Genomic DNA, 14,676 nt, shown 5'->3' with positions numbered 1-14,676 from the left:
GTGATGGCTATTTCTGTACGCGCAAGCGGCAAAAATATACGCGCTTGCACGTACAGAAATGGCCACCAATGATAACACAGAATTACATTGCTTAAAATCTGGAAAACTACTTGTTTTCGACAAAAATATGCGCGCGCTTGCATGTATAATGGTCACCACTGATAACATAAGGAATTACCTTGCTTAATATCCGGAAAACTTGCTTACAGCAATGCAGCAGTGCAGCACAATATATGCGCGGTTACGCGTACCGTACAGAAATGATCATCATCATCACCACTGATAACAAGGAATTACACGTATCTGTATACAGATTTTTCTTTATTTTTGTTTTTCAATTTCCGCGTGTTTTTATTAAAAGATGAAAGCAGAAAAACAAACAAAAAAATGCCCCCTCACTAGGTGACCAGAAAGTGGGTGCTCATTTTAAGTTAAATTTGCATGGAAAAGTGATCACCCACTTTTTCAAAAAGTAATTTCTTCATATCAGGAAAACTATTTCTCTGTGATGGAAACGGTTAGCAGATTCGCTTTTAGCACACCGAACTCTACAAATATATATATATATATATATATATATATATATATATATATATATATATATATATTTTTTTTTTTTTTTTTTTTTTTTTTTTTCTATACGAAGTAAAATTTTACCCTATTTTCGGCATGTCAATTAAGTACTGTTGTTTTTGCTTAAAACAACATATTTTTAAAAATCGATCTGTCAACTTTATCTTAACAAGCTCCAATTTTTTTTTGGGGTGGGGGGGGCTAATCGCCAGGGAATGCTGACGAAGCTGTCCAAGCATTTTTGCAAGTCAGAATTCTCCTCCTCGCTGATTCTTCAATCTCATTTCCCGACCCTTGTGTCATATCTCTTGAGTGAAATAAATACTCATCTTTGTGTACATATTAACATCACGGCAAATTGATTGTTTTTATTTTTAGGAAAGTTTCGCAGATTATAAATTTAACGATTCCCAGTTCTTGACCATTCTAGCGTTTCAGAAAGTTAACCAAATTATTTCTTTTCTTTTCTTTTCTTTTTCCTTGCTATGGGAGATACGTTCTTTTGTCTTTGTTTTTTTTTGTTTTTTCAGGATTTTTTTTTAATGCTACTGTGTATGGCTTTACTCCCTTGCCAGTCGAACATATGGTTAGTGATAAAGAAGAATTATTTAACTGCTCTAAAAAGGTTAAAATGGCCCGGAAATTATATTTTTACTTTCAATTTATAAACGAAATTAATTCTACATTTTAGATTCTAAAATAATTGTTTTTTTGTTGTTTTTTTTTTGTTGTGTTTTTTTTTTTTTTTTTTGTTTTTTGGTATTTCTGCAGTTTACGGACCGTTCTAGTTTTTATGTAAGATTTTCAAGTCAAATTCAAATTTTACGGTATCTTTTGTTTATTAAATTTTTAAGTGAATAGTTAACAAAGAATGCGAAGAATGGCTGTCTTAATTTTCCAGGGATGTTAACATGCACAAGTGCCGAAATCTTTGTCCGCAATGTAGAGTTAGTCTGGTGCAAATGAGGGTGGGGATAAGCATCCGGTCATTTTCATCCACTCTATCTCTCTTCCTCATCATATTTCTAAGTACTAGGAGGACTTTTTGTTATAGCTCTCCAGGAGGTGAGACACAAAACCCCTTCTCAAAGAGAAGGTAAAGCTTGGGAAGGTGAAATTTGTGTAACTGATCAGGAGTATACCTCAGCCGGTGTGAGAAATTCCATATACAACCACCATCTTTCTTGTTTAGGCCGGCCACACAGTTCTAGTAGCCGGTCCGTGATGGGTTAATTTTGAATGAGTCAAGTAAATTGCTTGGCGCCCTTTTTGTATCATGCTTTTATTTTTCAGTCTACAGAAAACTCGGCATCGGAATAGACTCAACACAGCGGCTCTCTCACTGGAGGAAGCTAAGACGATTCCTTCATGAACACCAAACAGTTGGTGAACGAAGGATTCATCACTACAAGCAGAGACAACCTATGTTGCTTCAAGAACTGTTCTGCATGTTATTTTACCAAATATTGGATCTTATCTCATTCATCTTGAGTCCCATGGGGATCACATATGCCTGATTATAGGTGCCATTATTCCCGCCGAATTTACCATGAACATTCATGGATCCTTCCAAAGGAACAACGAACTAACATTCCAACAATAGGAATTCGAACTAAAGGCTCCATGCGTATGGAAGCAAATCGGGCCACCGTTTTGCAAAAGGACTATACCAGAACCAAAGAACTTTCATTGCTGTTACTTGTGAATAAATTTTGAGTTTGAAAGGTATAGCTTTTGTTTGTAGAATTCATTTGCTTCTGCAGGGAGGAAATTTAATTGTGTGAGAAAGAAATTTCTTACGCTCTCATTTTTTTTGCAAAACGACTAGTTTAAATATATTCCTTTTTTTTTTGCAAACATAATGATTAGTTTTATATAATTTGTGCAAATTCTTGATTTAAGACGAGCAGTTTTTTCCATAATTTGAGCAAATTATTGTTGATAAGTTTACATAATTCTTAGAAACCGTAGTTCGTTAACTCAAAAAAAAGAAGGAAAAGATAAAATATTTTTTTCTGTTTCTTTAAATCAGAAAAGTAATTTATTTCATTAATGTAACTTCTGTCGCTAAAAACTAATAAGACATTGATAAGTTTCGTTTGACAATATGTTTGCACTCTTAAAATAGTAATTAAGAAAAAAAATATTTTGGAATTCTTCTTACATTTGAAATTGCGTTAGATAATAATTTAATTCGACCTTGAACTTGGGGTTGTAAGTTACTAGCATACATAATTGCATATTTTTCGATTTAAGATCTCATGTGGATCATTTGTGTGACTAAATTGGAAAGAAAAAAAAACTTTGGTTCAAATTCTGTAGATGTAAAAAAAAAAAAAAAAAGAAGGCAGGAGTAAAGAAACCGTTAATGATTTTTTTTTCCGTAATTTAAATGTAAAAGTCACTTTTGAATATGTTTATCTTCACGTATTGGATATTAATTTGATTTTAAATTGATTAATTTGAATTGAGATGACTAATGTTTGATTTGTGATTGTGATGCCATGTTTAATGTACATATTGAATATTTTGTGCTGCTGTTGTCAGTTTTCAAATGATAATGTGAGTTGAAATTTTACTAAAAAAAAATTATTAGTGGGCAGAAAAGGGTTTAATTCCCTCCCCCCCATTTTTTCAGGCATCCTTTGGTGTAGTTCGGGAATTTCGAATTCGGTTATAAATGTGTAACTTGATATTTCTTAGAGCGTTTGCCCTAAATTTGGGGTTGCTTAATCGCTGGCGGCCATTTTATTAGCGTGGGTTATTTGTGATTACATATTTCCGTTTTGGAATAATATTGGTGGTTTTCACCACCTTAATATTTGCAGATAATTATATCTCTGTTATTTTATTAATTGTTCTCAAGGAATGAAATATGGCAGTAGAGGAACTAATGTCTAAATGGGAGGTCAAAAGGCTTTGCATAAATCGTGCTGTGAAGTGGTTAGAAGTTAACGACCCTTCACCAGATTTTGTCAAGTTCCGAGAAGCAGTCATTAGAGTTTGGTTAAGGAACTTGGATGATCTGATAGACCTCATTCTTATCAAGACTCCAGAAGAGGAGAAATTGCAGCTTTGCGAGGTTTCGGAAGAGTTTTCTTCGGAAATCGAAGAAAAATTGATTTCGTTAAAATTGAAATTAGATGCCCCTCAAGTTATGCAAGCTTCGACGGTTATGCCGTTGAAAATGCAATTGGACTGTCCGAGGTTTTCTGGAACGTCCATGGATGATAAGTTTTCATTCAGAATATTTCTGAACAAACTCGAATTTTGCACTGATAGTTTGAATAAGGCTGACAGGTTGTTAGTGCTTAAATCAAAACTGGATGGGGATGCATTTGATATAATCTCCAGTCTAGATGTAACATCAGATAATTATGATGTAACCCTGAAATTTTAAAGAAAAAAATATTTACACCCTGATTTATTTAAAAATCGGTTTTTGAGGAAGTTATTCCTTCTCCGTCTCTTATAACGGATTTAAAAATTTTGAAGTCATTTCTCGAAAAGATTAGGAGAGATCTGACCGAACTTGATAGGTCTTATGAGACCGACTTTTTTACTGAGGGTGGATCCTCAGGGGCATTGATAGCCACATATCATTTGCTAAATGTCCTAATGTTACAAGGAGAGAATTGATGAGTAGAAGTGGTGAAAGATTCCCTTCTCTGAATAATATTACGTCCCATGTTTTTGAAACTACGGAATATTTATTAGCTGTCCCACTCGATGTTCAACGGGATATTTGCGTGCCAAAATTGGCGCCTTCTTCACCTAAGATGAAATCCAATATGGCGTCTTCTTCTCCACTAGGGGTGAAGACCACTTTATTATGCAAGCTGTGTGAAGCTACAGATCATTCGATTAAGAACTGTAGTCAATTTCCTTCCTTCGATGCGAAATGCCGTTAAAATTATGTACTTGTGTCTGGGTGAACACTCAGATGCAGTTTGTCGTGGAAGTAAGAGATTTCCTTATCCTTGTGCAGTCTGTGGGTTGAAAGGCCATTTTAGTGTTATGTGTCCTAAGGGAAATAACTCCTTTGTGGGCTGAACAACATATTCTGGACCACAGAGCAGTATTTTTTCTGTCCTTAGAATATCGATGAAAGCACATTGACGACCGATCTATTTTTTCTGTTTGATTGATACTGGGAGTCAAGTAGCTTAACGAATATGGTGATATGGTGCAAAATAGTGCAAGGGTCCAAGGGTTAAAACCATGCAAATGGTAAATTTGCGACGGGTTTGAATATCAGATTCATTGTCAGCGACCCTGAGAATCTCTAAAACACCAAATTTTATTGGTCGGTGTTCTGTTGTAGTTAAAGTAAACATTTACCAGAATAAGTAACTATGAGATTGTTAGAAAAATATTGACCATTTTTTTTTTTTTTTTACTCACTTAGTCCAGATGACAGTTAAGTTTTTCAAAACGGTGCTGTAATTTAAGGATTGTATTTTTAAGACTAAAACGAAAAGAAGTTAAGTTTTTTAATAACTTATAAAAATAATTTATATTAAAATTTCAAATGTTAATGCAAATTTGTTTCATAACAATAACATAATTTTGGGGTTATCTTCAAGTGTTCTTTTTTTTTGTTTCATTTTTTTTTTTTTTCCAAATTGTATTTTTTTTAAATAAGCAAACAAAAAAAAAAAAATGAGTTATCAATTTTTCTGTTCGTTTGCTTATTTTAAAAAATACAACTTGAAAAAAAAATAAAAACAAAACTCACTTCATTTTGCAGATGACAGCTAGTGGCAAAACGTTTATAAATATCGGGAACTTGAAGATAACCTTTTTGGGTTTTGTTTTCTCAATATTTAAAAAAATATTTATTTTCATTTGACTTAATTCAGATCGCTATTTTTTTTACGACTACAGTCAATCCAATGAATCTTGCCGCCATTTTGGGAATAAGCTGATAACACTGGCACATTTACTAATTTAAAAAGTTTTTTTTTAATTTTTCATATTTCATACATACAAATAACACCAATGCATTCGACAACCTGAACTAAATGAACATGTAAAGGAGTATTTTTACTTTCATTTTGCGTGTGTAAACTCGGGAATCTTTCTGTCGAACTGGGAAATCTGCACGGAATTTCGAATGGAACCCTTTATTTAATCCATGGAAGTTTGGAAATTCTGTGCCAATTCCCGAGTTTGACAAGATATACCTAAAGATTAATACTTTCTGCATTTTTTTTACATCGTTCATTTCTGTATTACGTTTAAGTTATTTTAACGCAATTTTCTTACAAATAAATCTATTTTAACCCGTTGACAACCATAAAAGCATTTTACAACGGCGATTTACCCACCGCCTTCCTTTTTTTTAAATTTATTCTCCATTTTGTAATACACCTTTCTTAAAAAACATTCATACATTTTCTTCTACACTACCAACATAAATAAATAACCCCGAAAATATGTTATTTTTTTTAATTGTGTTACAAATAAATAATCTACGCGACAATAAAACATTGTTTTACTGTGTACGTTTTCAGCATCCCAATTGTTTTTTTTGTGTTTTTTTTCGCATTTAAATTATCTAAATAAATAATTCTTAATACTTTCGGCTTTTTTTTTTTACATTGTTTATTTCCGCATTGTCTTAATTAGTTTTATTGGCCTTATTATTAACATAAATTGAATATTTGACCCAATGGGTCATGAATGTTTGTTTAAAATAAATGAAAAAAAGTTACATTTTATTTTCATTTTCTATTTAAAAAGCCATTCTTAACATGAGGAGAGTGTTTTTAACTTTTCTGTACTTTCAACTAACAATTTCATTTAAAAAAGATATATCAAAATTTGAATTTAACTTTAAGTATGATGGTATCTGTTCAGTGCATATTTACCTATAAGTATGACAAACCACTTATAATTCAATGGCTGACAATTTTTTTTTTCAAAAATAAACAATTATAAACAGAACGACTCATAGAAATCTATCTATATTCTTTTTTCATTTTAACATACTTTCATAGAAATGTTTCTGTTATGTCACAAAAACTATTTTCTTTACGTCAGAAGTGTCATGCTCATACATTAATTCCATAGCTAACATACTGACCCAACGGGTCACGGGTAGTCTAGTGTAAGTTAAAGGTGATTATATTATTACAATGAAATGATATTGTTATTACAATGCACCACTCTTAAAAAATTAATAAAAAGCGATAAGATTAATCGAATTTAAATGTCATTTTAATTAATTTAATGGTTTCAAGTTCACGGTCGACCTTTTCATTCATTTTCCGAGTGCGTATACAGCATAATTCACGTCGACACACCAGTTCCTGTTAGATCACCAGTTAAGCAATGGTGAGCTTTGTTAGTACTAAAATGGGTGACCATTCGAGAATTCTAGGTGCTGTATGTGCTCTTTGCTTACTTCGACATTGTTTCCAATCGTCTAGCACTTCTTGCGGGTTTGTATTACTGTACACATAGATTCGAAAAAGTTGTCAAAAAACAAATATATAACAAATAAATGTTATCAAAGGTAAGATAAGTTACTTTTCTACCAAACTGGATACATTTTTCGTGTTTTTATTCAATGTAACATATTTATGCAGCTCGAAAAACATACAGTGTTTACCGATGTATTGGAAAATTCAAGATGGCGTCTCACACCCTCTTTAACACCGTAAGTTTGGGAAAAGGTGTCATAAATAAAAAACTATACAAAATACTATTAAAAACCCGCCGAATATATGTCAACCTATTTCACGGTAACATATATTGAGCGAGTTTTTAACAGTATTTTATCCGGTTTTTTATTTATAACACCTTTTCCCAAACTTACGGTGTTAAAGAGAGAATCAGACGCCATCTTGAATGTTCCAATACATCAGTAAACACTGTATGGTTTTCGAGCTGAATAAACATCTTACATTGAATAAAAACACGAAAAATGTATCCAGTTTGGTAGAAAAGTAACTTACCTTGCCTTTGATAACATTTATTTGTTATATATTTGTTTTTTGACAACTTTTTCGAATCTATGTGTACAGTAATACAAATCCCTTCTTGCCACTGGACTCAAGCAGTGCCAGTTCAGGAGAGATGAGGTCAGATATTGTGCAACCCTTGCCCCACAATTTACACGCACAGCTAACATTAAAGGGAGTATCCATTGTCTCTTGAGACTGAACGGAGGCATCGATTGAGGTTTTAAGTGTCTCAAATTCATCCTTTTACTTTGCAACCGTTCTGCTACCCAGAGCCTGTTTTAATTTCTATTTATAAAATTATTGAATCTAAAAAGTTTCTAAAACTTTCAATCTTTTCGTGCATATTTTTTTTTACATAGAGGTCACCACTTATCAAGGCCCAGAGGCATCTCGAGGATAATGATTAACGAGTGTACAGTAGTCAATGGGACAATATCATAGGGATCGTTAGTAGTGTAAGTTTGGTAAATTGGATTATTTAAGGGGAACGGCTCATCATGAACTTGTTTATGTTGTACGAAGACGACCATATTGTAATCAGCTGGAAAGCAGGTAAACGGAAGACAGTTCCACGGGTGTGCAGTTCTAAGAAAGAAGCTTTGTTCATAGAACTATGTTTAAGTTTAGGCACGGATAAAGAGTAGGGGAAATTATTGATAGTGTTTTCAGCTAGACGAGTGTTTCTTGTGAAAGTTTGACGAGGGAGGGATCATTTTTTATTATTTACCTCTCTATCAGGAGGTTTGACACAAGGTCAAGTGAGGATTTGAGAAGCCAGTGCACTCAGATAAGCGCACTGGTCTACAAAATATATGCCCGAGTAGCCTCGTTGGTATTCCCGGGTAAGAGTACCTCAGGTGATTAGCAATAAACTAACACCTTCTCAAAGAGAAGGTAAAGCCTGGGAGGGTTGTAACATAGTGTATATGAGTGCGTGGGAAAATGTCAAGAGCAACGAAGGATGGCTGGTTTGCAAAGGGATTAGCTGCAGCAGCAGCTGAAAAATGTGTGCATTTTTTTTTTTTTTACACAGTGATCACCACTTATCAAGGCCTGGAAGCCACTCAGGGATAAGGGTTATTGCAAGTACATTACGTTAGTGTGGAGATTTGATGAAGTGTTTACTTAAGGGGGCGGTTCATTAGGAATTTGTTAACATTGGACTTGAACACATCCAAGTTGTAGTCCGGTGGGAAGCAGGCAGACGGAACAGAAAGAAGCTTTGTTCATAGAATACACGTTTTGATTTAAGCACAGATAAAGAGTGGGGGAAATTTTTCACAGTGGATTCGGCTAGACGGGTGTTTTTTGTGAAAGATTGGCGAGGGGGGACCAGAGATTGGAGTTCAGACGAGCACCTGCCATGGAAATAATGATAAAACAAGGATAGGCTCGCAACGTCTCTTCTGTGGGAGAGAGGTTGCAGGGTAGAGAAAAGAGCATCCCCCACTAAGCCACGAAGTCTATTTTGTACTTTGTCAAGGCAGGATAGGCTGTTTTTTGCAGCTCTTGCCCAGATATGGCAACAGTATTCCATCCTTGGACGTACTTGGCTTTTATATGCATGGAAATTAGAATTAGGAATTAGGAAGTGTGCACAGGAAGAAAAAGGAAAAAAAGGAGAAAAAAATTTCCCCAGTTGTCGGGGGGGGGGGGGAAGAAAAGTGTGTGCTGAAGAAAATGGACGTGCAAAGTCACAGACGAAAAATGGCTGGATAATGCTAGTGTGAGGTCGGAGAAGAAAAGTGTATGCAGAGCGAGATGGATGATGACAAGAAACTTTTTAAGTCGCGTCGAGCCAGGAGAGGAACAGTAATAAATGCTTTTGTTAAAAAAGGAAAAGATGTTGACCCGGATTTTTATTTATTTATTTCCTTTGTTTGTAACTGCAAAGTTACAGGGTGAACCTCCTAGGACAGCACAGAACCATACAACAAAAAAGCAACCGTCGGATGGCTACCAAATACATTTCATGGCCTGTTTAAATTACTTTTTATTCGATAGTTGTCACTTCTGTAGTTTAACATTCACAAGCAAATTTTGAAAGCCATTCTTAACATGGGAAAGGGGGGACTATTAACCCTACGTTACGCGGACAGAACTTGCCTAAAATAAAAATAGTTAATTTGCGTGTACACTAGTGCTAAACAGTTAAATGACTGATTTGTTTACGAATAAACTGAAATGCATTCTGGTGAATTTAATTTCGTTTCCTTTTTTAAATAAAGTTTTTAAAATATTCTTGGTAAGTACTTTACGCTATTCTATTTATTTAGTTTCACATTCAGCTAAATAAGACCTCCTAATCCAAAAACAGATTCTACCTTTTTAGGTGTTTACGAGTGAACATCCTGAAAAACTTGGAAAAATTTTTTTTTTTTTAATAGAATAGTGGGGAACCAGTTTCTCATATTAATTTACGATCTCCTATTTCCAGACCATTCAAACGTTTAATAGAAATTAATCTTTTCTTTTTTTTTTTTTTTTTTTGCTATGGGAGATAAATTCTGTGCGTGTTGTGTTTTAGAATGGGGTTCTTAGATGATTATGAGTGATTTTAAAACCTTACCAGTCAGACTTAGATTTAGTGATAAAAAAGAATTAGTTAACTGCTCTAAAAGTTAAACTGGCTCGGAAATAAGGAATCAATCGTTCAATTTACATACGAAACTGATCCCACACTCTAAATTCTAAAAAATAAAAATAAAAAAAAATGTTAGTTTTTATTTATTAATTTTGCTTTTTTGAACAGGTTTTTCAGGATCTTTACACGTAATCGCCTAAAAACGTAGAATCTCATTTTTTTGAAGAAGGTAGCCAAAAATGTTAATCTACAGAATTATCAGGGAATTCATTCATTCGAAGATTCGCCTAGCTACGGAGTGCAAACCGTATGTTGGAAATTAAATGTAAAAAAAGAGCTTGTTTTGTCACGCGCGCAAATTTGTTTTTGTTGTCATGATTTTAATTTTCGTTCCATGGATTCAGAGAAAATAAATAATTCGATTTTATTATCCCGCCCCCCTCCTTTCGTGTTATATTGCATTAAAAAAAAAAAAAAAGATTATGCGTTTAGCCATCCGTAACGTAACAGATAAGGGAAAAATTGTGCCAAAATGGATTGTCGCTTGTACAAATAAAAAGAAAAGAAACACGATTTTTTTATATCTATGTAAGATTATTTAGTTTATTTACCTGCATAGCTCCGTCTTCCCTCATATTTAATGCTTGTAGTCGGCGGGTTTTCTACTTCTTTCGCTGATTGAAAAGCTGATTACGATCTGGGCGTCCGGGTACTTCGTCGGCTGACCGACCACACATAACCTATTATGAAAACAGGAGGAGATAACAAATACGATTCCCTTTTCTTAGCGTACGGAAGCACCGACGGTTCAAAAGATCTGTGGAAACCGGCGATGGTCATCACCATAAGAATAATAATTAAAAAAAAAATAATAATAATAAAAATAAATAAAAAATTAACAGATCTCAAAAGAAAGCCGTTTTATTTAATATTTAAAATCAACTTGGTCACCCGAGACCAGTTGGATTAATAGTTTTGACATAGGTTAATAAAACATTTTTTTTTTCAAGAAAGTATTTACTTAAGAGATGGATGACGTCATAAAAGATTAATGGTAGCTTTTAGCAACTTTAAAAGAATAACTAAAGTCATTTATTTTCAAGCACTTTTTTGATAATCATTTGATCGAACCATCAACCTCCAGAAGAGTGTCAAGCGAGTGAGTGCATTAGACCAGGTACAGAACGCCATTGTCTCCCGAGACAAAAGGTTGCGATCATCATCATTCGTTTTAGATTGTTCTTTTATGGAGCAAGTATTTACTTCCTTCCCATGGTAGGAAGATGTGACATAAGGGTAGATGGTAGGGAAAGTAAAGACAGCACCCCTAAACGAGTGGGCAATTTTGCCTTTTAAAAATTGCCTGAGCAGCTCCATTTACATTCCTTGATATCGCAGTAAGCAACAATCTTATTTCATCTGAAAAACGGGAGGCAACAACTTGGAAGGATGGACCGCATAGCACTACCCAGAACCACACTCAATCCAACAGATTTGAGCTCAGTCCCTACTCAAAAATGGGCAAAACTATGCTAGATTGAGTGTCTAGGCTGTATCCTCAATAGATCTAGCTGTGTCAAATCGCTGAACTTTGACCCCTTAACAGCCAAATTTCTGGTCGAAGACCGATCACATGGATTTTCCCAAATCTCAGTACCCTGTATATCATATTTCGAGTCTGTAGACTAAAAATTGACAGAGTTATTGCGTAGGGAAATGTACACAGACACACACACATACACGTTCACTTTTAAAGCTATACTAGCATAGCTCCCGGCGTTGCCCGGGTGTCAGGTGTATGTTGAGAAAAAAAAAAAGGTCAATTTTTTTAACTTTAACCCCTATTATAACCCCTTAAAACTTATTGTTTAGGGCTCTAATCAAGTTATTAAAGTGTTTAGACCCAAAATTGTCAGAGGAGTTTGGTAGAGTTCTCAAAAGTCAAATCGTTGAACAGCTAAATTTCTGGCCGAAATCTGATCACATAGATTTTCCAAATCTCAGTACTCTGTATATCAAATTTCGAGTCTGTAGACTGAAAATTTACAGAGTTATTGCGTAGGAAAATGTACACAGGCAGACACACACACAGATACACAGACACCTTCACTTTTATAGATAGACTAACATTTCAGCCCGGCGTTTCCCGGATGTTTGTAGGTGTAAGCTGAGCAAAAAAAACAAAAAAACGGTCAATTTTTTTTTAACTTTGACTCCTATTATGACCCCTTAAAATTTATTGTTTTAGGTTCAAATCGAGTTATTAAGTTAGATCCATGTCCAAGGAACCTATATCTAAAATTTCAAGTGTTTAGACCCAAAATTGTCAGAGGAGTTTGGTAGAGTTCTCAAAGGTCAAATCGTTGAATTTTGACCCCTTAACAGCCAAATTTCTGGCCGAAAACGGATCACATAGATTTTCCCAAATCTCAGTACCCTGTACATCAAATTTCGAGTCTGTAGACTAAAACTTGACAAAGTTATTGCGTAGGGAAATGTACACAGACACACACACAGACAGACACTCAGACATGTTCACTTTTATAGATATACTAGCATTTCGGCTCGGCGTTTCCCGGGTGTTTGTATGTGTCTGTTGACCAAAAAAGAAAAAAAAGTCGTAGTAGGAAGGCTGACTCGAACTTGCACCGCGAAGGAGGAAAAGAACAGGAAAAAAACCTGACGTCCCTGCGGTTACGACCACTGCCAAACCTGAATTGAATTATGTTAACATTTAGGCTAGACAATCATAAGGAGAGGATAACTTTTAAAAATATTAGCAAAACAGGCGACCCAATCTCCCTCTATAAAAGTGCCCAGTTGAAGGTGAAGACATTAATGTTTTTAGCCAGTTTTTCGATATTTGTCGTATGAAAGGTCGGACTTTAAAACGATACTGATCTTGGTAAAATCCATCATGTCGAAATTTTTAGGCAGACATGCAAACATACATACATACATACATTTATATATTGGTACCTAAAAATTTTCGACCCAAACCGATTAAAAAGCTTGCCCTATCTCAAAATACACTTTATGTCAAATTTAAAATGTTTAGACCAGAAATTGTCTGAGTAATTTGGTAGAGACCACAGATCAAATTTTTTTAACTTTGACCCCTATTATGACCCCTTAAAATTTATTCTTTTGGGCTAAAATCGAGTTATTAAGTTAGATCTATGTCCAAGGAACCTATATCTAAAATTTCAAGTGTTTAGACCCAAAATTGTCGGAGTTCTCAAAAGTCAAATCGTTGAACTTTGACCCCTTAACAGCCAAATTTCTGGCCGAAAACGGATTACAAAGATTTTCCCAAATCTCAGTACCCTGTATATCAAATTTCGAGTCTGTAGACTAAAAATTGTCAGAGTTATTTCGTAGAGAAATGTACATAAACAGACAGATAGACAGACAGAAAGACGTTCACTTTTATAGATATATAGACTAGCATTTCAGCCCGGCGTTGCCCGGGTGTTTGGAGGTGTATGCTGAGCAAAAAAAAAAAAAAAGCTCAATTTTTTAAAATTTGACCCCTATTATGACCACTTAAGATTTATTGTTTTGGGCTCAAATCGAGTTATTAAGTTAGATCCATGTCCATGGAACCTATATATAAAATTTCAAGTGTTTAGACCCCAAATTAAAGGTCAAATCGTTGAACTTTGACCCCTTAACAACCAAATTTCTGGCCCAAATCTGATCACATAGATTTTTCCAAATCTCAGTATCCTGTGTATGCAAAGGAAAATGTAAACAGACAGACAGACAGACACACACACACACACACAGACACGTTCACTTATATATATATATATATATATATATATATATATATATATATATATATATATATATATATATACTCCTTTAAATTTGGGGGATTTTGTGTATTGATATTCATATAAAAAAAAAAACTTTTTGCTATTCATTTAAAAAGAAAAGAAAATTTGGTTATTGATGGCTCGGAGAATTGCTTTCATCTGCAAAAAATCAAGCTAATTTGTATATTCTTTTAAACATTCATTTTAATTAATTGCCTATTAGTTTTCCGGTTTTCTTATGGGGTGATCATCTTTAGTTAACTATTACATGTAATTATATTCGTGCAGATATTCTACATGAGTTATACTTGCGTAATATTTGCATAAAAAAGTTATAGTAAACACCAACCTCTTTCTATATATATTTATGTAATGTGTATATATATTTGTTTAAAATTTTTGCCTACCAAACTCCTCTGTCAGTTTTTGGTCTACAGACATGAAATTTAATATATAGGGCATTCGACCCCATGCAAAACTTTATATTTGGGTTTTAGCGAGGGAAAATCAGTGCAAAAGTGGGAAAATTAAAAAAAAATGCTATTTGCCAGGTGAAGGTCGAACGAAGACATTACGAATATGCAGGCGTAATATAATAGTTGTTCGTTCATGTTACATTTTTAACTTTCCAGGAAATGTGTCTTCATAGCTCAGGCATTAACGTCAAAGAAAAAAGTAAAGTGTAATCTAAACGTTTTGGTTTCGATTCTCGGTGGTGGCGAACAAG

General features: G+C 34.2%; 1 protein-coding gene across 2 annotated transcripts in view; it reads right to left on the bottom strand.

Moving 5' to 3' along the window:
• LOC145296688 (ras-related protein Rab-3) overlaps positions 1 to 10,896 on the bottom strand; it is a 411,003-nt gene extending 400,107 nt beyond the window's left edge. The window contains exon 1 of one of the 2 annotated variants that reach the window (XM_080142647.1): positions 10,740 to 10,896. In XM_080142647.1, the coding sequence (XP_079998773.1) occupies positions 10,740 to 10,763 (24 nt within the window). In that variant the 5' untranslated portion in view covers positions 10,764 to 10,896. The remainder of the gene's footprint in view (positions 1 to 10,739) is intronic. The other variant, XM_080142650.1, reaches the window with a different exon arrangement.
• Positions 10,897 to 14,676: the final 3,780 nt, after the last annotated feature.

Source organism: Euprymna scolopes, chromosome 17 (assembly GCF_053919585.1).
Source record: "Euprymna scolopes isolate OS-2025 chromosome 17, ASM5391958v1, whole genome shotgun sequence".
Classification (NCBI taxonomy): Eukaryota; Metazoa; Mollusca; class Cephalopoda; order Sepiida; family Sepiolidae; genus Euprymna; species Euprymna scolopes.
Note: the sequence above shows the minus strand (reverse complement) of the source record. Positions and strands in the feature narration are given on the sequence as shown.